General features: G+C 47.3%; 8 protein-coding genes across 8 annotated transcripts, besides 1 other annotated feature; 5 read left to right on the top strand and 3 right to left on the bottom strand.

Annotated features, from left to right (window-relative positions):
* Positions 1-2,114: 2,114 nt before the first annotated feature.
* On the top strand, positions 2,115-3,295 carry UA08_04262 (Casein kinase I-like protein hhp1; the record flags this gene model as incomplete). The annotated part of the gene is made up of 2 exons (XM_020266566.1): positions 2,115-2,199; positions 2,271-3,295. The coding sequence occupies 2 exons, from the start codon at positions 2,115-2,117 to the stop codon at positions 3,293-3,295; spliced, it is 1,110 nt and encodes a 369-aa protein (XP_020120631.1).
* Positions 3,296-5,134: 1,839 nt separating this feature from the next.
* Positions 5,135-6,252, top strand: UA08_04261 (hypothetical protein; the record flags this gene model as incomplete). Its single annotated transcript, XM_020266565.1, has 3 exons — positions 5,135-5,242; positions 5,327-5,607; positions 5,679-6,252. 3 exons carry the CDS (start codon positions 5,135-5,137, stop codon positions 6,250-6,252), a joined length of 963 nt encoding a protein of 320 aa, XP_020120630.1.
* A 329-nt stretch (positions 6,253-6,581) lies between these two features.
* UA08_04260 (hypothetical protein) lies at positions 6,582-7,464 on the bottom strand (the record flags this gene model as incomplete). Its single annotated transcript, XM_020266564.1, has 3 exons — positions 6,582-7,074; positions 7,167-7,349; positions 7,412-7,464. The coding sequence occupies 3 exons, from the start codon at positions 7,462-7,464 to the stop codon at positions 6,582-6,584; spliced, it is 729 nt and encodes a 242-aa protein (XP_020120827.1).
* A 482-nt stretch (positions 7,465-7,946) lies between these two features.
* On the top strand, positions 7,947-11,039 carry UA08_04259 (hypothetical protein; the record flags this gene model as incomplete). The annotated part of the gene is made up of 6 exons (XM_020266563.1): positions 7,947-8,022; positions 8,084-8,394; positions 8,481-9,444; positions 9,511-9,858; positions 9,917-10,741; positions 10,807-11,039. The coding sequence occupies 6 exons, from the start codon at positions 7,947-7,949 to the stop codon at positions 11,037-11,039; spliced, it is 2,757 nt and encodes a 918-aa protein (XP_020120826.1).
* A 641-nt stretch (positions 11,040-11,680) lies between these two features.
* Positions 11,681-12,889, bottom strand: UA08_04258 (hypothetical protein; the record flags this gene model as incomplete). The annotated part of the gene is made up of 2 exons (XM_020266561.1): positions 11,681-12,452; positions 12,510-12,889. 2 exons carry the CDS (start codon positions 12,887-12,889, stop codon positions 11,681-11,683), a joined length of 1,152 nt encoding a protein of 383 aa, XP_020120821.1.
* A 208-nt stretch (positions 12,890-13,097) lies between these two features.
* UA08_04257 (hypothetical protein) lies at positions 13,098-14,444 on the top strand (the record flags this gene model as incomplete). The annotated part of the gene is made up of 3 exons (XM_020266560.1): positions 13,098-13,231; positions 13,297-13,599; positions 13,679-14,444. 3 exons carry the CDS (start codon positions 13,098-13,100, stop codon positions 14,442-14,444), a joined length of 1,203 nt encoding a protein of 400 aa, XP_020120819.1.
* A 193-nt stretch (positions 14,445-14,637) lies between these two features.
* Positions 14,638-15,462, bottom strand: UA08_04256 (hypothetical protein; the record flags this gene model as incomplete). Its single annotated transcript, XM_020266559.1, has 2 exons — positions 14,638-14,982; positions 15,052-15,462. The coding sequence occupies 2 exons, from the start codon at positions 15,460-15,462 to the stop codon at positions 14,638-14,640; spliced, it is 756 nt and encodes a 251-aa protein (XP_020120818.1).
* Positions 15,463-16,801: 1,339 nt separating this feature from the next.
* Positions 16,802-17,700: a repeat region (Identified by RepeatMasker using a combination of RepBase library and repeat library created with RepeatScout).
* A 1,498-nt stretch (positions 17,701-19,198) lies between these two features.
* Positions 19,199-20,953, top strand: UA08_04255 (Aspartate--tRNA ligase, cytoplasmic; the record flags this gene model as incomplete). The annotated part of the gene is made up of 2 exons (XM_020266558.1): positions 19,199-20,218; positions 20,276-20,953. The coding sequence occupies 2 exons, from the start codon at positions 19,199-19,201 to the stop codon at positions 20,951-20,953; spliced, it is 1,698 nt and encodes a 565-aa protein (XP_020120817.1).
* Positions 20,954-21,327: the final 374 nt, after the last annotated feature.

Raw genomic sequence — 21,327 nt, 5'->3', positions numbered from 1 at the left:
ACTGACAGCTTTGCCGAATCGATGACAACGCCCACGGCTCTCCGTCCGGAGGCACCAGAACATTCTGGTCGCAACATGATATAGGATCGACTTTTCTGCAGGAGGGAAAAGTGCCTGTCTTCCCCCCCCCCCCCCCCCTTTTTTTTTTTTTTTTTTTTTTTTTTTGTCGCAGTATTCTTCTTTCACTTGTTGTGTTTTTGTACCCTTCGTTTACTACCCTTTATCGTTCAAATACGTCCGCCACTTTTGTACGTCTATACCCAACCTTTCTGAGACTGGTCTCGAGCATTTGGAATTTCGTACAACTCTTATATGAAAGGTGCCATCTTTGATGATGCCTGATGGTCTTTTTCCGTTTATCTTTGTATCTCCCTGGTATCTTTATCAAGTTTCTGTACTACATTGGTTTCTTCTTCGCCGGCTTTTCCTATTTGCGATTTTTCCGTTCCTCGTTTGCGTGTTTGTCACACATTTCCATCGTCATATATCATTTATGTTTTGCTTTTCTTTGGGTGTGTGTGTGTGTGTGACGATATCAGATTCTGAGTGCGGAAGCCCATCACCCGTTTCTTTTTTTTCTAGGACTGTGATGAAATAATTATAATGTGAAACGGTGTCAGCTCTTGAACTGTACTTTGCTTTGCCACTTTATTCAATACATAACCTGTCTATCCGTCAGTATCTAGGTAACTAGATGATGATATGCGCCTAGAGTAGAAGCTTGAAAACTAAGGCTAGTTGACTTTCCGGCGGCTGCACTGTCCAACCTTGCTCGAAGTCCGTCACTTGGAAAAGATGGCCGTTAAAGCATCAGAAAAAGAAGAAGAAAAAAGAAACAATGATTGACTACCCAATTCCGTCGACCACTATACAGACTATTGGTCTCAGAGAAGTGTGCAAGGTCAACGGGCACCACTTTACGAGACGCGGCTAACAACCTCTCTACCTCTCAGTTGTCCATGAAAAGACAAGGCTGCACCCACTTGCTGAAATCTTCGGCGACGGCCATCAGTTACAGACAGCAGTCAAGACATCAAGCAGGAAAATACGCAGCAAGAAACCCCTCCTCGCGCAGCCAATCGGCGTTTCATCTCGCCAAGACTGTGTCGACTGGATACTACACGATGGCAAACGAATGTATAACAATAATGTCTGGCCTCAGGCTGCTTCCCAATTTCACACCAGCCAGAATCACGTGGGCAAAGCAAAGCCGTACTCTTCTTGCAGTGCGCAGTCATCGGGTGGCAACAATGTATCATGTACTCCCATCACACTCTGGCCTGCATGGAGCGCCTAAATATAGCCACCGCCAGCCTCCTTCGCCCGGGCTCTTTGTAGCGAAGCGGTTTTATCTTTCTTCTCGCCTGGTTTGTTCTTGCCGCCGCCATTGTTGGTGTATTCTCGCTGGTTGAATGAAGCCTGAGGGAGAGTCTCACCGACAAATCCGCTGGGATTTCTGTTTTGCTCTTAGCGCCGGGCTGTCTCTCTCCACTCACAAAACCTCTCGCTCTTTCCTCCTCCTCCTCCCTTTCCTGCTCTTCCGCCGTCCCTCCAACCTCAAGGCTTCTGGTCCTTGGTCTGCCTCTTTTCTTCTTCTCTTTTCTTCTTCTTTGTAGTATCCCTGCTCGCCTTGTCAGCCGTCTTTGTCCTCTCTTTCCCGCCCTGCTGCTCTGACACAGGCTTCGCTCGCACCTGGACCGAGCACACCCGACCGGCGGCCAACCAAGCCAACCCAACGAAACCAACACTCAACCCAAGATTTACCTTCTCTCGTCTCGCTCATACAGAAAACCCACACTAGGTATGTTTAGTTTTCTGTTGCAGCTGTTCTTTCCTACACAGATGCATCCAGTCCAGCCTGGTCGTCGTTCAGGCCTACCCACCCCCGCGTGACGCGCCCTTTGGCAAGGCGGCCCAGCCAAGGCAGCAAGGCTGGCTGCTTACTGCCCCTTCTCTTCTCCTGCCCGTCGTTTCTCACTTGCTACGCCCTGTTCTCCTCTATTTCTTCACAACTGCTATTTCTTTTGCTCGATCACTGATGATTTGACTGACCCTCGTTTTCCTCCCTCACGACAGGCATCGGCTCTGTGCACGCTGCCCTATAATCAGCCAAAATGACGACCATGGATTTGCGTGTCGGTAATAAATACCGCATCGGACGCAAGATTGGAAGCGGTAGTTTCGGTGACATTTACCTGGGTAGGCTATGCACTCTCTGTTCTCGTGGGAATTGGCGAGCTCACAACTAATCATCTGCACACCGACTTCAGGCACCAACATCATCTCGGGCGAGGAAATCGCCATCAAGCTCGAGAGCGTCAAAGCTAAACACCCTCAGCTGGAATACGAAGCCCGTGTCTACAAGTCACTGGCCGGCGGTGTGGGTATCCCTTTCGTACGCTGGTTCGGTACTGAATGTGACTACAATGCCATGGTTATCGACCTTCTCGGTCCTAGTTTGGAGGATCTATTCAACTTCTGCAACCGCAAGTTCTCTCTGAAGACTGTCTTGCTGCTGGCCGATCAGCTCATTTCCCGCATCGAGTATATCCACGCCAAGTCTTTCATTCACCGTGATATCAAGCCCGACAACTTCCTGATGGGAATTGGGAAACGGGGCAACCAGGTCAATGTTATTGACTTCGGTCTGGCTAAGAAATACCGTGACCCAAAAACTCACTTTCACATCCCTTACCGTGAGAACAAGAACTTGACTGGTACTGCCCGTTATGCCAGTATCAACACTCACTTGGGTGTTGAGCAGTCTCGCCGTGATGACATGGAATCTCTAGGCTACGTCATGCTGTACTTCTGCCGTGGCTCTCTCCCCTGGCAGGGTCTCAAGGCTGCCACTAAGAAGCAGAAATACGACCGTATCATGGAGAAGAAGATGACTACCCCTACTGAGGTTCTTTGCCGCGGATTTCCCAACGAATTCGCCATTTACTTAAACTACACTCGCTCCCTACGATTTGACGACAAGCCCGACTACTCCTACCTACGGAAGATTTTCCGCGACCTGTTCGTGCGTGAATCCTTCCAGTACGACTATGTCTTTGATTGGACCGTCTACAAGTACCAGAAGAATGCCGCCATGATTGTAGATGCAGCAAACCCCAAGAAAGACAAGGAAACTGAGGAACAGCAGCGCCGCGCTGCTCAAGCTGCTCCAGCCATGGCGGTCCCTGGCCCCAAACCGGGAGCAATTTCCAGTCAACGCCGCAAGGTCATTGAACGTGGCACCGTCGACACCCCGGACACCAACCGTGCTGTTGGAGGGAGTGACAGGATGTGAGTACTATGCAATCTAGGTTCCTTGTAGGGGCCCCCTTTTTTCTTATTTTTCTCACCTCTATGCGTTTGCTGGATTGAGTGACGCTGGTAGTGGGGGGTTTGGGGAGAGGGGGGGAAAAAGATCAATCCATCATCGAAAAAAAAAAAAATTCAAGACTCTGACTAATCTCATAGTCTTCGGCGTTAGGCTTCGTTCTGCTTCAAAGGGTGCTGCTGCAGGTGCTTATGGATCTGCTGGTCACCGTTCGAAGCGGGACGATGGTACTGGAGCCCCATGGTATTGATACGTACGCACAGCAGCATGTTAGCTCTCAAAAACCAGCATCTTTCCTTTTTGAGCGGATGCTCTCCTAGTCATGTTGCATTTGCTGTTTGTGTACCTTGATTCGAAAGCCTTCGAATCTAAACGGAACGACAACGGGCAACATACCTATGGATCTTTATCTTCACTCATTTCCTTTCTATCCTCATGGGCAACCTTTTCCGAAGTCTCGATCTCTTTATACAACACGCGCTACAGAATGCCTTTTGTTTCCTTCTCCTCGTTCCCAAGTTTTGCATGTTTCGAGGTTCGTTGAACGCAGAACTGCCCTTATATGCTTATTTTTCAACAACATATACTGCCTGACTCCTGGTTATGGATCTCGGGGCGACTCGGTCGGCATGGGCACACATTTCGCTCTAACCTATATTATCTCGGTTTTCTCTTTTATTTTCCCAACCCCCCGCCGATCTTTCAGAACGACTTGTGTTTATTCTTTGCGCTAGATGAATATCGAAACACAAAAATTCGGGGCGTCCACTTTCGTCAGCCAGTTTATGCTCTTCTTGAAGCATGTGGGAAACAGATTTTTTTTCTGCGATCAAACGGCTGTGAGAGAGTGGGAATGCGAGACGGATTAGATGTTTGCCTTGAGTGATTTCTCACACGTCGCTACCAGACGTTTTTTTTTTTTTTTCTTTTTAGTTCTTACCCTTCCTCACTGCCCTGATTGTTATAAGTGGTCATCATTATCATTTACAGATGCTTTTGTGCTTTTCCCAGATTGACTTTGCGTTTCGTTTCGTTTCTAGTTTGATCATGTGTTTTATCTCGACGTGAATTTATGAGACAGGGGGTGACTTGAGGCTTGCGAACGGGTGGTCTTGGACAAGGGTATCGAACAGCCGACAGCAAGTTCTAGGCTGAGGAGGCATTGATTGTCGAGGCTGGCTTTGTTTGCATCTCATTATTGTGGTGGTTATGGCGACGGAATATGGATAGGGTCGCTTCCGGGGAGGTCTCACGTCGGGTGTGTTATGCTAGCAGATCAGATTTTATCCAATCAGCTTTTGATCGACTCAACTCGTTCCTGAATAACTTATTGTGAAGAAGGGCCGGGTGCATCTCTTTTGCTTGGATTAAATATTCTCAATCCTGGGGTTTATCAAGAGACCAATAAGACGGAGACCGCTTCCGAACTATGGCTAATTTTCAGATACGAGCTAGGGACCGTAGAGTAAATACGCCCAGTCTGGCTGGCATGTGGTGGATGGTTAAGGGGACCAATTAGGGCACTAGTTAGTTAGACGACGATGATAGGATCCTCAATTCGCGAGTAGCACTTGGTAAGCGTTAACAGCCCTCTGTTGTATGCAAATTTGCAAGCAAGCACAGAATCATGTTTGCTGACATACGAGTGGCCAATTGCAGTGCAAGCCAACCTCCAGGAAATCCGGCCCCCGGCCCAACTTTCCCTCTCAGCTGGAGATAACTTCATCTTCACCCGACTGCATGCTTATACAGATACATGTACGAACCGTATAGTTATCCGTACTCTCAAACCAATCCGACGGGACCATGGACTACTTCTTCCACCCCGTGCAGCAGCAGCAGCAGCCCTTGCATGTCGGCCTGCACTCTGCTCAGCCCGAAGAACCGCGAGATGCAGTCATCCCACTCGCATCGGTACGTTTACATTTTGCCCTCCCATCAAATAAGGCAGTTTATGAGCGCTAGAGAAACCATCCGTGTACTCACTGACTCTTGCAGTCCTTCGAATACAATAACTATGCCTCAGGCTACAGTGACTCCTCCTTCTTGCCACACCCGCCACCCCGCCCCAGCAATGCAGTCCAACACTCTCCGCCACAGAGCGCTGCCGCCCAGAGGAACTCTCTCCACCAGTCTATAGACATGGTGCGCGATGACCTTGCGCAGTACATCTTCTCCGAGTTTGTCGAAGAGCCGCTCGCCGAGAAGCGATCCAGTAGCGAGGAAAAGGATGCCGTGACGCCGGCCCAGAGTCGGCGGAAGGCTCAGAACAGAGCGGCGTTTGTCTCTCTTTCTCTCTCTCTCTCTCTTTCTTTTTTTTTAATTTATGCAAGTGCTGACTGCCGTATAGCCAAAGAGCCTTTCGTGAACGCAAGGAGCGGCACGTCCGAGAACTCGAGCAGAAACTGAACGATCTCCAAGCAAAATCAATGTCACTTCATGCAGACAACGAACGCCTAAAACGCGAATTGGCTAAGATTGTCACCGAAAACGAGATTTTGCGTGCCACTGGCGACAGCGGTCAGTCTTCGCCAGACGAACGAGGGAGCAGCAGCAGCAGCAGCCGCAACAACGACATCAATAATGATGATGATAAGAATAACGCAACAATCGCGAACGGACCTACAAGGTACCTGCCCACAGACATGCACAAAACCATCGCAGATATCCACAAGACAGGCAGTCTGCCGCATCGCATCGTGATCAACCCAGAATCTGGGGATAGATTGCTCAATGCGAAGGCCACGTGGGATTTTATACAAGCTCATCCTTTGTACGAAAAGGGCCTGATTGATATCGGAGATGTCTGTGAGCGGTTAAAGAGTTTTACGCGGTGCGATGGTCAAGGCCCAGTCTATGAACAAGGCCAGGTGCAAAAGACCATCGAGGAGAGTGTGGCGTGTGGGAATGATGAGCTGATTTGACGAGCGGCCGCTCTGAAGAAGACCGGAAGAGAAAGAGAAGAGAAACAGTTTGAGGTTATGATTCTTTTTTTTTGGACATATTGGCTATTTAGTCAAATTGCGTTTTTAGCGTTGGCGTTTCACCTGATTGGCGTTACCTTATACCATTCCGACCTATATCCAAATGCGTATATACGTATATGTGTATATATGTAGATGCAGTGATGCAAAGCTCTATTCATGACAATTCAATTCAATGTTTCGTTCCACACTTCCAACTTCATGAGTGATCAGGTCGTATCTTACATGTATATATCCAGGTAGAAGAAGTCAGGATGTTGATATAAATCTCAATCCCAGTCATCGTCATCCCCATCATCGGCCTCTTGACTATTATCCTCCTCCTCATCAGACTCACTGCGCTTCCTCAGCCGCAAATCCCCCTCCTTCACAGCACCCAATTCAACAAGCACCTTCTCAACATCCTCTATCTTCGTCCTCACCCCTTTCAACTCCCTCAACGTCACAAACTGCTTCCGAATCTCCCCATCCTTATAAGCCAATATCGTCGGCGTATTCCGCTCCGGGTACCCTTCTATACACATATCGGCACGGATTTCGCAAAATTTGATTTCGCCATATTTGCCGGCTAGTTGTCGCCATATCTCACTTAACACGCGCGATTCGGTGTTTCCGCCCATTGACGAGGTGAGGTTTACGAGTACGTAGGCGTTGGAGGAAGCTTCAGTTACTTCTCGGGCGTAGTCGGTTTTTTGGAGGGGGTAGACTTGGTTGTAGATGCTGGCTTTTTGGAGGGTGGATATTTCGGCGATTCGTTTTTTGCTGTTGCATATAATAAGCTCGTTTCTTCCCTTTGTTTTCCCTTTCCTTTTTCTTTTTTTTTTTTCTATATTTGGCATATTGGTATAACGCACCGGTATTGCTCTAAGAATGCCTCGTCTTCTTCGTCCTCTAGAGCATCAAGCTCATCTAGATCCTTGTCCTCGAGCCGGTTTTCGTGCGCGCGACGCTGCGCTTCGAGGATGGCTTCTTCTATAATTGGTGTTGGCGAGGGCGGCTTTTCAGGTATGATGCCGTGTTTTCTAAGAATGTCATTCCTTCAGGCAAAGTTAGAATTGTGCTTCGTTGGGTTTTTGGGATTGTAGATGATGTAAGTTACCATTCAGTATCCGCATTGGGATCGTCTACCGGGACGTTCACTGGCATGTCCATGATGATGACGACCTATTGATTGAATCCGTGCAAAAGAATAACAAGGAAAATGACTGGAGGTGAAGGAAATCTCAAGTTATGTCATGTCCGATGTTCAAATACTGATTGATATACGCCGCATGTTTGCACTGTTTGCCGTGTTCGGTGCCCACACAAGGAGGAGCGAGACTCTCGGAAGGACACCTGGAGATCCTAACTGACTAGTGCTATCAACAACATCAACAACAAACAACTCCAGTCCCCAATCCACCGATTTCTCGCATTGACTGCAGCTATTCACCGCTTGCTGCCCAACTCCCAGAGGAGATACACCATTACTTTCGATTTCCTCCGGAGAATGAAGGCGCGGTAGGGTAGCCTCCTTACACCGCCCCCTCCATATCTCTCGCTCGCCATTCTATATTGGACTCTGGACTTGACAATTTTTCTTATTTTCTACCTGCTTCTTCACGCTCACACCGACGTGAGATTAATCGACCAACATGAGTTACATGAAGAAAGATGAGGATGCGGATCAGGCTTTGATCAAACTTGACCGCACCACTGTTTTCCAAGAAGGTCAGTTTGTTGCGCTCTGCTGCTGCAACATATCGGCAATCAACTATTAACAGTCATGCAGCGCGATTATTCAATTCATCGCCAATCTCGCCACGGAGATGTCGCACGCTGCTTACGAAGATCGCCGTCCTCGTATTCACGGGCGAGAGGTTCCCTACCGACGAAGCCACAACGCTCTTCTTCGGCATTTCCAAGCTGTTCCAAAATAAAGATCCTTCCCTGCGTCAGATGGTCTATTTGATTCTCAAGGAACTTTCTACCACCGCCGAAGATGTTATCATGTCTACTAGTATCATTATGAAAGATACTGCTGTCGGCAGTGATGTTTTATACCGAGCTAATGCCATTCGCGCACTGTGCCGTATTATCGATGTAAGCACGCATCTCCCCTGAAATTGAGTTTCACTCGAATCGAGTGAAAAATCATGTGGTGGAGACTTAAGTTCTGACCTTAATAGGCTACCACTGTCCAAGGTATCGAGCGATTGATTAAGACCGCCATTGTTGACAAAACACCCTCTGTCTCGTCGGCCGCCCTGGTATCTTCATACCATCTGCTTCCCATTGCGCGTGATGTTGTTCGACGATGGCAGAGCGAGACACAAGAAGCTGCCTCGGCATCCAAGACGTCGACCGGGTTTCTGGGCTTCTCATCCGGCCAAAATCATGCTATCTCGCAGGCTAATTATATGACACAATACCATGCCATTGGTCTCCTCTATCAGATGCGGTCTCACGACAGGATGGCTTTGGTGAAGATGGTTCAACAATATGGCGCTGCCGGCGCAGTCAAGAGCCCGGCTGCTGTCGTGCTCCTTGTGCGTCTAGCGGCAAGACTCGCAGAAGAAGATGCGAGCCTGAGGAAACCAATGATGCAGCTGCTTGATGGCTGGCTTCGACACAAGCATGATATGGTCAACTTTGAGGCTGCCAAGGCTATCTGCGATATGAAAGATGTGACCGACGCTGAAGCTTCACAGGCTGTCCACGTGCTGCAACTATTTCTCTCGTCTCCACGCGCCATCACCAAATTCGCCGCAATCAGGATCTTGCACAGCTTCGCTTCTTTCAAGCCACACGTTGTCAACCAATGTAACCCCGACATCGAGTCACTCATCTCCAACAGCAACCGTTCTATTGCCACATTTGCTATCACCACATTACTCAAAACCGGTAATGAGGCCAGCGTTGACCGTCTCATGAAGCAGATCTCCAGCTTTATGGCAGATATTACGGATGAGTTCAAGATCACTATTGTCGAGGCTATCAGGACCCTTTGCTTGAAGTTCCCTAGCAAGCAGGCCAGTATGCTCACTTTCCTCAGCGGAATTCTTCGGGACGAGGGTGGTTATGAATTTAAGCGCAGCGTCGTCGAGAGCATGTTCGATCTTATCAAGTTCGTTCCTGGCAGTAAGGAAGATGGTAAGTTGATTTACTACTAAATTATTCTTTCCAATGATTGGTTGTTAACAAAAAAAAATCTATTAGCTCTTGCGCATCTCTGCGAGTTCATCGAAGACTGCGAATTCACCAAGCTTTCAGTCAGAATCCTACATCTCATTGGCGTGGAAGGCCCCAAGACTCCCCAGCCTACGAAATACATTCGATATATCTATAACCGCGTGGTCCTCGAAAACGCGGTTGTTCGCGCTGCTGCTGTCACGGCCTTGGCCAAGTTTGGTGTTGGCCAGCAAGATCCCGAGGTGAAGCGCAGTGTTTCTGTGCTGCTTACTAGATGTCTTGACGATACCGACGATGAAGTGCGGGATCGTGCAGCTCTCAATCTGCGCTTGATGAGCGAGGAGGATGAGATTGCTAATCGCTTTGTCAAGAATGGTTAGTATTCCCCGCTCTACTTGCGCAAAGAAGTTTATGTTACTGATTTCTGAATTAGATTCTATGTATTCGCTTTCCACCTTTGAGCACCAACTGGTCATGTATGTCACTGCTACAGATAAGGAAACATTCTCGATGGCTTTCGACATTTCATCAATTCCTGTGGTCTCTCAAGAACAAGCCCTTGCCGAAGAGAGAACCAAGAAGCTCACATCAGCCACGCCGACTCTCAAGGCGCCTTCAACAGCCCCGTCAAAGGCCAAGGCCAACGGTGCTGCAGAGAGTGCCACTTCTGCTGCTGCCGCCACGCAGAAATACGCTGAACAGCTCATGCAAATTCCCGAGCTCAAAGAGTATGGCACACTTCTCAAATCATCCACCGTTGTTGAACTTACCGAGAGCGAAACCGAATATGTTGTCTCGGCCGTCAAGCATGTCTTCAAAGGACACATTGTCTTGCAATATGACATTAAGAACACCCTGCCTGACACTATTCTGGAAGATGTGTCCGTAGTAGCTACACCCTCTGATGAAGACGAGAGCCTCGAGGAAGACTTCATTGTGCCGTGCCCCAAGCTACCAACCAACGAACCAGGTATCGTCTACGTTGCATTCAAGAAGACAGACGGAGAGCAGAGCTTCCCCACTACCTCATTTACCAACAACCTCAAATTCACCAGCAAGGAGATTGATCCGTCGACTGGTGAGCCCGAGGAGTCTGGCTATGAAGACGAGTACCAGGTCGAAGATCTTGAGTTGACGGGCAGCGATTATGTGATCCCCACTTTTGCTGGAAGCTTCGATCATGTATGGGAGCAAACTGGCGCGAATGGCGAGGAGGCGAGTGAGACATTCCAACTTGGCAACGTCAAGAGCATCGCCGGTAAGTTTTCTTTTTTTTCTTTTTTTTTCTTTTCCTCGAATTTGACATGCGCTAATCAAAACCAGATGCAACCGAACAACTCATCACTGCCCTCTCTCTCCAGCCTCTCGAAGGTACAGACGTGTCCCTCAGCAACACCACACATAGCCTCAAACTTTATGGCAAGACAGTATCCGGCGGCCGTGTAGCAGGTCTTGTGAAGATGGCGTTTTCAGCTCGTACCGGTGTTACAACAAAGGTATCTATACGATCAGAGGAGGAAGGATTTGCAGCCGCCATAGTGGCATCAGTTAGTTAAGAAAGGACGGAATTATATCAAAAGAAGATGAAAAAAGAAAAAGATGAAGAAACGGCATATATTTTCCATTCCTCCTGCCCCTTTTTCACCCTCCACTTTCTTATTTCTTATGCTATTCTCTATTTTCCAATTCATCCAAAATACAGGCTGGGCTGCTTGTCGTTCTTGTTCTTTTTTATTTTCTTCTTTTCCTTGTTCTTGTTGATGATGATGATTATAGTTGTTGGACGGATCTGTCCCTTACACAGGAAACCAATGTGTACGCCAGGGTTGTAGATAATAATAACTTTCTTCTTTTTTCCTTTTCTTCTTTGCCTCTTTCAAGATCCTACCATTGGAGGTTTGCTAGCGGTTATTTATTGCATGGTCGTCTTTTCTTTCCCTTCTGTTGTATGACGAAATTGCAGGTGACTCTGGAGTTTGTTTCCTCTGTCTATCCTATTCCATTATATTTGAGCTAGTTAGGTGTGTAGGTAGACGAAAAGCAGGTGTTGCCTTTTTTCACATTGACGGATATATATATATATCAATATTTTCAGCTGAATGGCCATTTCATTGAATATTCCAGACTCACTGACTGGATATATACAGCTTGGCAGATAGAATAGAAAAATACACATCTATATACCTAAATATGCCACTTAATCGAAATAATATGTACCAGCATCAAATTCAACAGTCTCATCCGAAATGGGAAGCTCATCTGCCTTTTCCTCGGCACGTTTCAAAAGTGCGTCGTCTAGATCTGGATGGTCGTCGCCATACATAGTATGAAAACCCACTGCGCGCAGATTTGGCAGACTAGTATCTAGCACGTTTATGAGAGACTGTATGGAAAAATCGAGCTTGTCGCCTGTATGCGTATGCCCTAGTTCTAGAACCTCGAGCGCGAGTTTCTTGCCCCGGTGCTTCATCATCGAAAAGAATATGTCATGTACTAGGTCTCCGGGGATGCTGAGGAAAAGCAAGTTTGGTAGAAAGACCGGTATGAGGTGTATGCATTCAGGTTGCAGGCCGCGGTTGTAGGTTGAGACTGTGAGTCGTTTGAGGTTTTCGTCTAGCTGGTGGTTGCCGAGGAGGCCGGTCATGACGTAGAGGGATAGATTCATGCAGTGTTTGAGTGTTAGTTGAGTTATGTTTTCCGGCCAGCGGAATGTGCCCATGTTAATATCTATGGTGCCGCTTAGTTGTAGCTGTTCGATGCTTGCTGGCCATGTTGGACCGCCGCTGTCTGCCCTGAGAGCCACGGTGTCTTGGGTGATACGCATGAACCCAGGTGCGCGGAAATCGACCAAGTGCTGCATGTATCGCAGTGACTTGATCACACTATCGAATTGAAACGATTCGTTGACCAAAGACAGGTCTAAGTATCGTAATTTGGTGCATTTTGAGAGCGGCGAGAAGGAGTTCACTCTACCAATGTAATCAGAAATGTGGGAGCCGCATAGTGCCGTAATTGATGCAACTCACGAGAACCCGGATGCCGGAGCAATGAATACTTCTAGATTCTCCCTGACCCGTCCTATCAACCTGGCAGTCATGCTATTCGAGCTGTGATGGACCAGCCTGCTCAAATCCAGTCGGCGAACCAACCGGCCCAGATCTTTGCTCGTCTTTGGCGCACTCGCTGGTGGACACAGTATCGCAGTGAACTTCCGATACGCGTTGCCCTTTTCAAGACGAGGCCGTGCATACAGGAACGATAGCGCAGCAGAGTACCACTGATGAGAAACCAGACAGAGCGTGTACAGCGTTCTCTGGCGTTCGTGGCCGCGGAGGCTGCGGTCCACGCGCGACACGATCTGGAGAACGATTTCCGTCGGAAGGAATATTTCGGCGACAGACGACATGTCTGAGGTCATTCTGCTTCACGGGTCCTCCATTATACCACGGCTGCTTACTGCGCGTGTTGACGCTGAAAGTGCATGAAATTTTTTGTTGCTGCGGGGATGATGTCAGCGAGAGGCTCCGTGTGGGGACCCGCCAGGTCCATCGCCAACCTTGCTGGAACGGAACATCTGGAACATCAACAAATCTGCTTCGACAACGTGACGAAAGATGACGCTGCTCCGACTCTTGCGGCCGACGTCTCTTTCTCCGGCCCTGCGCACCTGCACGTCTAGCGCCGCTAATTACCGTCGCGGCTTTCTGACATCCGCGTCACAGGCACCCGATATTGCGTTTGCTTTTGAGTACGGCATGGGTTCCAAGCAAGCACATTCAATTGAGCGCCGCTAATTGAGAGTCCTGTATGCAGCATTGATGGCGTCCTCCTTCGCTCCTCAAAGCCTATACCTGGTGCCTCCGATGCTCTTCGCACTCTGCAAGAACGCGGCATTCCCTTTATTCTCCTGACAAATGGCGGCGGAAAGCACGAGACGGAGAGAGTCGCCGAGATTAGCGAGAAATTGAACATCCCTTTAGATCCAAGTGTTATAATCCAGAGTCATTCGCCTTTTGCCGAGCTGGTTAACGGTGCATTTGGGCAGGAAGCGTTGGAAAATAAGTGCATTCTGGTAGCAGGCGGTGACGGGGACCGTTGCCGCGAAGTGGCAGAGAGGTATGTGCCACATACCATACCATGGTGAATGTTCGGTAAATATGGTTTGTTGGATGAGGAAGCTCAACTTGTTTGCTAGATATGGATTCAAATCAGTCGTGACGCCCGGGGACATTTTCACAGCGTATCCCGGTATCTGGCCGTTCTCGAAAAACTTCAAGGACTACTACAAGTCATTTGCACGACCACTACCGAGGCCGATTGACCCAAACGACCCATCAGGAAGTCTCAAGATTGACGCAATGTTCGTGTTTAATGATCCCCGAGACTGGGGCCTTGACGCCCAAGTTATAATAGACGCCCTTCTATCCTCGCAAGGCATAATGGGAACACTCTCCGATAAAAACGGCCAATCTGATCTTCCGAACCGGGGGTACCAGCAAGACGGCCAACCTCCATTGTACTTCTCGAATCCGGATCTGGTGTGGGCAGCGAGCTACCATCTCCCAAGGCTGGGTCAGGGAGGGTTCCGTGAAGCGCTAGAAGGGACTTGGGCGGCCATAACTGGCGGACCTGCTCAAGGAGTCGAACTTGTCAAGACTGTCGTCGGGAAACCGTACGCACTTACATATCGATTTGCAGAGAATCAATTACTGCGAAACCGGGCGAGATTGTTCAGCAATGGGAACCTGCCACCGATAAAGAAAGTCTTCATGATTGGCGATAATCCAGAGTCCGATATTCGTGGCGCCAACTCGTACGAGAGCGACCATGGGAGCCAATGGAATTCTATTCTAGTGCGAACTGGTGTCTATAGTGGTGGAACTCCCTCATACCCTCCTAAGGTTATCGCCGATGATGTGAAACACGCTGTGGAGTGGGCTCTCAAGACTTCTGAATATTAGCAGAGAAATCATATACTACGGCTGGTGTATATCATGCACCCTCGACATTATCACCAACCGATATTGTAGATAATATCAATTCTTGATTCTGAATGCACAAGAACAAGTTGAGTTAAGATACAATAAAATATAGCATGCATAGTTGCTAAGCAATCCAGGTTCCAAGATCTGTTTGCTAACTCGTCACATGAAACTAGAGTTCAGATATAATATCCAAGATTATATCTGCTGTTTCACGCGGTCTGGGGAGGAACGGGCTGTGGCTGGTGTTCATTTCCCTGACCTTCCATTCCACGCCACTGTACTTCAGCATCATTTCTTGAGTAACCGGTAAAATAGCACGATCGTCGAGAGCACGGATATAGGCGCGGCGGCCGTCAAAGTCACTATCACCCCAAGCACTGGGTGTACTGGGTGTTGATAATGAAGCTTTTGAATGGAGTTTGATCTCCTTGGCCGCTATAGATGCTTTGTCTCTAGGCACATCATGATAAAAGACCTGGATTGGATTCTCAACATCCAATTGTCCAGTTTCGTCCTGGATTTATTTGTGTCAGTTGGTTATACCTCTTTTTCAATGGAAATTCTAGATCGTCGGACTACTCACATTGATCACAACCCACCGATCAAACTTGCCATGGAGAGCACTAAGAAGCGAATTTCCTTCCCTGGCCAGGAATGCAGCAAGAAAGACGAGTCCAATGATGCTTCTGCCAGTCTTCCTCTCTGTTTTACCTAATCCTTTAGCAGCTGCAGCTCCAGGGCAGCCACCGTACGAGTGCATAAGTAAGATGACATCTTTCCCCTCATCGAGCAAGGGAAGCAACAGCTTCTCGCGGATAGTATTCGAATCTCGCACTACCGACTCCTTGTTCAGCTGGTTCGATGCGACGCTTGGGAGTTTTGTCGTCTTGACCGGGTATCCAGCTTCTTCGAGAAGGGCTGTCAGCTCCTGATAGTGAACTGGCGTGTGCCATGCTCCGGGAACTAATACAATATAGGGTTTGGTTTGCGACATATTTTTGGTACAAAATGAATGAGTTCAGGAAGAATGGGGAATCGAGAGAGTTGGGTTGGTTTAATCCATATGCACCCCTCTCTCAGCTCTCTACAAAAACAAGTCCCTTACTGGTAAATACCAGCGTACTTCTAAAACTCGTATCGTTCGACACCCAAAAACTGTACACAGATTTTCAACACTGTTGTTGTACGTTATGATTCACCCTTGATGTATAAATGTTCTATGCGCGAGCCCTTACATGTTTAGATTGTACTAGTTATCATTAGGAAGCCTAGGTATTAGCATACATATCGTCTCCCTAAATGGACTACCGTCGTTGCTCGGTATCTGTGCCTTCATGCTAATTGGGACGCTCGCTTAGATCTTTGCCACGGATTTGTGTGCTTCGTCTTCGTAGTTATAGTAAGCTTTCTGAGGAGATTCAATTATAATTCATTTATCATAGTAAACTAGAGTTATCTGAGAGAGAAGATGGCAGTTTGTGTATATCGCCGTCCATGTCTCTCCGCACGCCTTCTGGTACATCTTGAATATTCAACGTGGTATTCTGTACAAATGACTCTGCAATTTCCGAAAGACCGTCTGTTGCTATAAAGAGTCTAAATAAATTGGCGTTGCTTCTGAAGACAAATATCTCTGGTAGCAGTGCAGAGAGATTGGGAACTTGGTCTATATCACAAGCATCAATAATGACGAAAACCTGTGAAAAGCCCCCAATGACAGTTTGTAATGCACCAGATATATCTTCAAGAGAAGGCCGAGTCCTCTGCCCTTGATGGGCTTGGTATAGTTGGATGACACACTGAGGAAGTGAAGGTAGTTGTCGACTAAATTGCTCTAGTAGACTTGATAAAATGTGTCCGTCTCACTGTTGAGAGTTGCAGTATACAAATGCAGTACCGACGGCTGAATCATTCCTGTACGATTTCAACAAATAATCAACCACAAGAGACGTAATTATTTTCTTCCCTGTGTTAGGATCATTGGGGCAAAATAGTATCTTTTCCTGCCCTTTGTGCCATTTCTGGAACTCATTTGACTCTAAAAACCGTTTCCCGGATCCTTCTTGATGGTTTGCAATAAGATCATTCTGCCAGGGAAAGTAAATAGAAGTCGAAAGCCAGCCTAGGATATCCTGGCGTTCTTGATTCTCTATCCTTGATACGAGATTAGATACTCGTTGTGATAGATCTTGAATGCTATCGTGAATACCTACTTATATAGCGTAGCGTGAGTTTTATGCAGCAATAATCTTAACAAGCGAGACTTACTAGAAGTAATACGACTGAAACTACTTTCTGTCTCCACCCTAAATGGGATGATTTGTAGCAAGAGGTCTTTTGCGTATGCTGCCGCAGTCATTGCGGCATATCCCTGCCACTCTTTATTTCCATGTGAATCAGAATAGTTACATATTCCACGAATCACCAAACAAGGGAAGAAATTCATAAGGCCTGCTGCTTCCATTTCAAAGCATAGGACGCCGTGCTCAGCGACAAATCGATCTCGAATCAAGGCATCGTTCATCACCTGGTTTGCGGATGCAATCAGCCCGTAGTGTATCATTGGGTTATCCTCATCTTCAGTTCGTTGAGGGCGTGGTATTAGTTTTGTCGAATCACATGCCTCAGCACAATTTGTTCCCTTATTTGAAGGGTGAACTGTATGGCTTTCGTAAAGCCTGTCGTGATCACTGTTTGGCCTCTTATATTTTTGTCTCAATCGTTTATTGTTCTCTAGTACATCGCATATAGTTTCCTCAATCCGATGACCCTTTCTCTCATACTGAGCTTGAAGACCATTGATTGCTGAGCGCAAAGTAACCGGTGCCTGATTCGAGAATCGGGTATGTTTAAAGCTCTGTCCCTGTATTGCTTTACCGTAATCATACTGGAACACCCCTCCGAATCCATTGCAAGGTGAGCTAACTACAACATCACCAAGGCGAATATCCTGCTTGGGGCTTGGTACACCGCCACCAATACCGACCATTAAACCAATACGCACATTAGGAAAACTATGTAGCATGTGAGTTGTAACAGTAGCTGCAGAATTGGTTCCATATTCTCCACCAGGGAGTACCGTAATCACCACATTATGGTTACTCATTTTACCCAAGGTATAGTTGTTCGCATCATTTGCTGACACATACTCTGGCTTTCCATGCTCTTCATCGAGAAGAGACTGTGCAGCAACACATTTGGTGGTGATTGCGCAGATCCACCCGACAGTGTAGTCGGATCGATTAAACATGGCAAATGGAAGTGGGTCAAAAATATTGTTTAGACGATGTTGCGAGAGGTTACCATAAACCGGATGAAGAGCATGGTGGAGGGGTAATATTTCAGTCTTTCTGAACTATACCTAAGTAACTTCTGTGTGATGGACTAGGCTAAATAACTACCCCACTTGGGAAGGGCCTTATAGGCCCATGTTGATATGGCATAATTCTACCTAGATATACAACCCTTCGGTGGCTGGCGACTCTTAGAAATTTACGACTTGAATTCCATTTGGGAGCTACCAATGGTTTAATCTTGTGGCAAAGCTTCCGGCACTAGATTTTTGTATTTAAAGAAATATAGAGAGTCAATTGCATGTCGTCCGACGTAAACGTCTAGCCTTGTGGAGACAACGATAACGGCAAGGGCCGAGCCGAACCCACAGGGTGTGGAGTATCCACATAGTCTTTGTTGAACAATTGGGACCAAGGACGTATGTATATTTGAAATGATCTGCTACGTTGCCGGTGTAGACACTCAACTAGTTGGATGATACAACAATCTTTATGTTCAGGTAGTTCGAGTGGATTGATGCTTTGCGCGGAAGCTTCTAGCTAACAGTTTGTCGGTCGTTTGTTGAACCTCGAATTATCCCGTGGTTGGTACAAGCATAATTAAATACCAATAACGCAGTAAGGCATAATTTCCACCTATTCAAACAGTATAGCTGTCGGAAGTTAATCAAAATAATATGGAGGCTGATAGTAGTTTTGCGACGAGCTGTGAAGCTGGCGGCAAGTACTCAGGCAGTATAGGCCCACAACTATTTGCCACAATTTTTTTGGTATAATATTTGAACAATTGAGCTTGATCTACCATATGACTGAATGACAGAAGCCAAGCGTATATAAACGCCATCACCCTCGCCCGATGATTTCCGAAAGAAAAAGGTTTGTTGAGTGCTTTGAAATACCTCTAGTACCGCCCTAATAGCTAAAAAAAACTTTAGTTCTACAAGCATCTTATAAAAAAGAACAGTAATCATAACTAATCTGGCGTTGCTATGCGAAGATAATCGTGCAATACTAGAAATCATATAATCGTTTTTGCTGGAGAAAAGCTTTTCTGCTGTGCTCTCCGCATTGGTCTCTGCATCAAAATGGCTATTCAACATGACACAGCCCTCTGGGGTAGACCGCCGGTTGTATGAGGCCAGGTCTGTTTAGGATTACCAGGGTTACCTAAAGATATCACGTGACTATCAACTACGGCAAATGAAAGTTAGCACGTGACATTCCGGGATAAAAGTTAGGGCTTAGGGCTGGGTTAGGGAGGGGCGGCCCGCGGGGTTTCGTTGGTGAAGGAAGAAGTTTTTGAGTCATACGTACGGTTAGTCAACAAAAGCCAATCCCAAGCAGTTACTTAAGATCGCATCTTGCTTGGTGGTATCGCCTATATTCTTTTTTCCATTGCTCCTATTCTGCTGTCATAGAAATTGATAACCGCTGAATATGGCTGACTCGACTCTCCCCAATCGTCCCAAGCCCGAGGAGAGCTCTGCTGCTCCTGTAACGGAAAACGCCCCAGCTGCAGAAGGAGGTGCCGCTGCCCCTAGCAAGAGCGCACTCAAAAAGGCCGCCAAGGAAAAAGCTAAAGCTGAAAAGGCTGCTGCTCGAGCTGCTCAGGAACAAGCTCAGCGAGCTGCCAGCGCAGCATCAGATACTGCCGTCGGATTGTACGGCAAGCTTCCAGAAACCGAAGACTTCGTACCAGCAATCGACTTTTTACAATTAGGAGATGAGCATTATGAGAAGGAAGTCACTGTTGTTGCACGTGTCGACAACACCAGATCACAAAGCGCCAAGCTCGGTTTCCTTACACTCCGACAAAAGGGAAAGAAACTTCAGACCGTTGTCGCCGCACCCCAAGAAGGACCAGTTTCACGGCAAATGGTGAAATGGGTCACTGGACTTAGTGTGAACTCTATCGTACAGGTCACTGGTGTGGCAAAGAAGCCTGACGTCCCTATTGCATCGGCAACTCTGACATTATTGGAACTACACATTAGAAAAATCTATATCATTTCTGAAGCAGCCGAACAGATCCCCCTGCAAGTGAAGGATGCTGAGCGGCCGCCACCGCTCTCCGATGGCATTGAAGGGGAGCCCGAGCTCGATGCCGAAGGTATTCCTCTCGCCACACTCAAAACCCGCTTGGATAACCGTGTGATCGACTTGCAAACCGAAACGAGCCAGGCTATTACATGGATTTCTAGTGGCGTTGCGCAATTGTTTACAGAGTACATGTTGAAGAGCGGTGCGCGCTGGATCTTCTCATCAAAGCTGAACGGATCGTCAACAGAAGGTGGAAGCGAAGTTTTCGAAGTGAAATACTTCAAGAAGAAGGCATACCTTGCTCAGAGTCCACAACTCCACAAGCAGATTTGTATTGCCGGAGACATGGACAGCGTTTTTGAAGTCGGTCCTGTTTTCCGTGCGGAAGAGAGTAATACCCACCGTCATTTGACAGAGGTAATCAATCAAGCGAGCTCTTTTCTATATAGTATCAGCTGCTAATTGGCTTTATAGTTTACTGGTCTTGATTTCGAGAAAACATTTCGCCATCATTACCACGAGGTGCTCGAGTTTGCCGAAGAATTGCTTGTGTTTATCCTCACTGAGCTCAAGACGCGCTACAAGGACGAGATTGCCGTGATCCAAAAGTCATACCCGAAAGCAGGCGACTTCAAGTTGCCCAAAGATGGCAAAGCTCTTCGTTTGAACTACATGGATGGTGTGGCATTGTTGAAAGAAGCCGGCGTAGACACCTCGGAACAAGAGCGATTTGAGAACGACTTCACCACTGCTATGGAGAAGAAGCTGGGACAAATTATCCGTGAGAAATACGACACCGACTTCTACGTTCTCGATAGGTTCCCTATGGCAGTTCGTCCTTTCTATACAAAGGCCGACCCCAAGGATCCCACGTACTCTCATTCATATGATTTCTTCATGCGTGGCGAGGAGATCATGTCGGGAGCTCAGCGTATTAACGACGTCAAGGAGCTGGAAGAAAGTATGAGAAAGAAGGGAATGGACCCCACGGCAGAAGGCTTTGAAGACTATTTGAATGCTTTCCGACAGGGATGCCCTCCACACGCTGGTGGAGGTCTCGGCCTAAACCGTATCGTGATGTTCTTTTTGGGTTTACCCAACATCCGACTGGCTACTCTCTTCCCCCGTGATCCTCAGCGCTTGCGGCCGTAAGTAATGTGAGATAAAGAAAACCAGTCCTATAGACAGATGAGACCGAGAATCAAGAAAATATTACATGTCAAGTTATCGCACAAATTTTGCTGCTTTTAATTGGCTGAAGCTTAAGCTTTCTAGCTATTCCACTTACGGCTTGGCGCATTTTGATAGAATTAATGACATATCGAAAGATTCTTTGCAACTAAATGCTTGAATATTTCTTAATTTCAACATTTTGATTCTTAGCGAGAAGAGGTGAGATACTTCATTGTCGTTATAGAAGGCGTTGCCTAATCCAAAGTCGAGAGCCTTGAAGGGAAACTTTTTCTCGGAGCATCAATAGCGCTTTTCGGGCGTGAAGTCACTTCAACCTTGACGTACCTAGGGTA

This window comes from Talaromyces atroroseus (genome assembly GCF_001907595.1).
Source record: "Talaromyces atroroseus strain IBT 11181 chromosome Unknown scaffold_4, whole genome shotgun sequence".
In the NCBI taxonomy this organism is placed as follows: Eukaryota; Fungi; Ascomycota; class Eurotiomycetes; order Eurotiales; family Trichocomaceae; genus Talaromyces; species Talaromyces atroroseus.
This window is presented reverse-complemented; position numbering and strand designations above follow the sequence as displayed.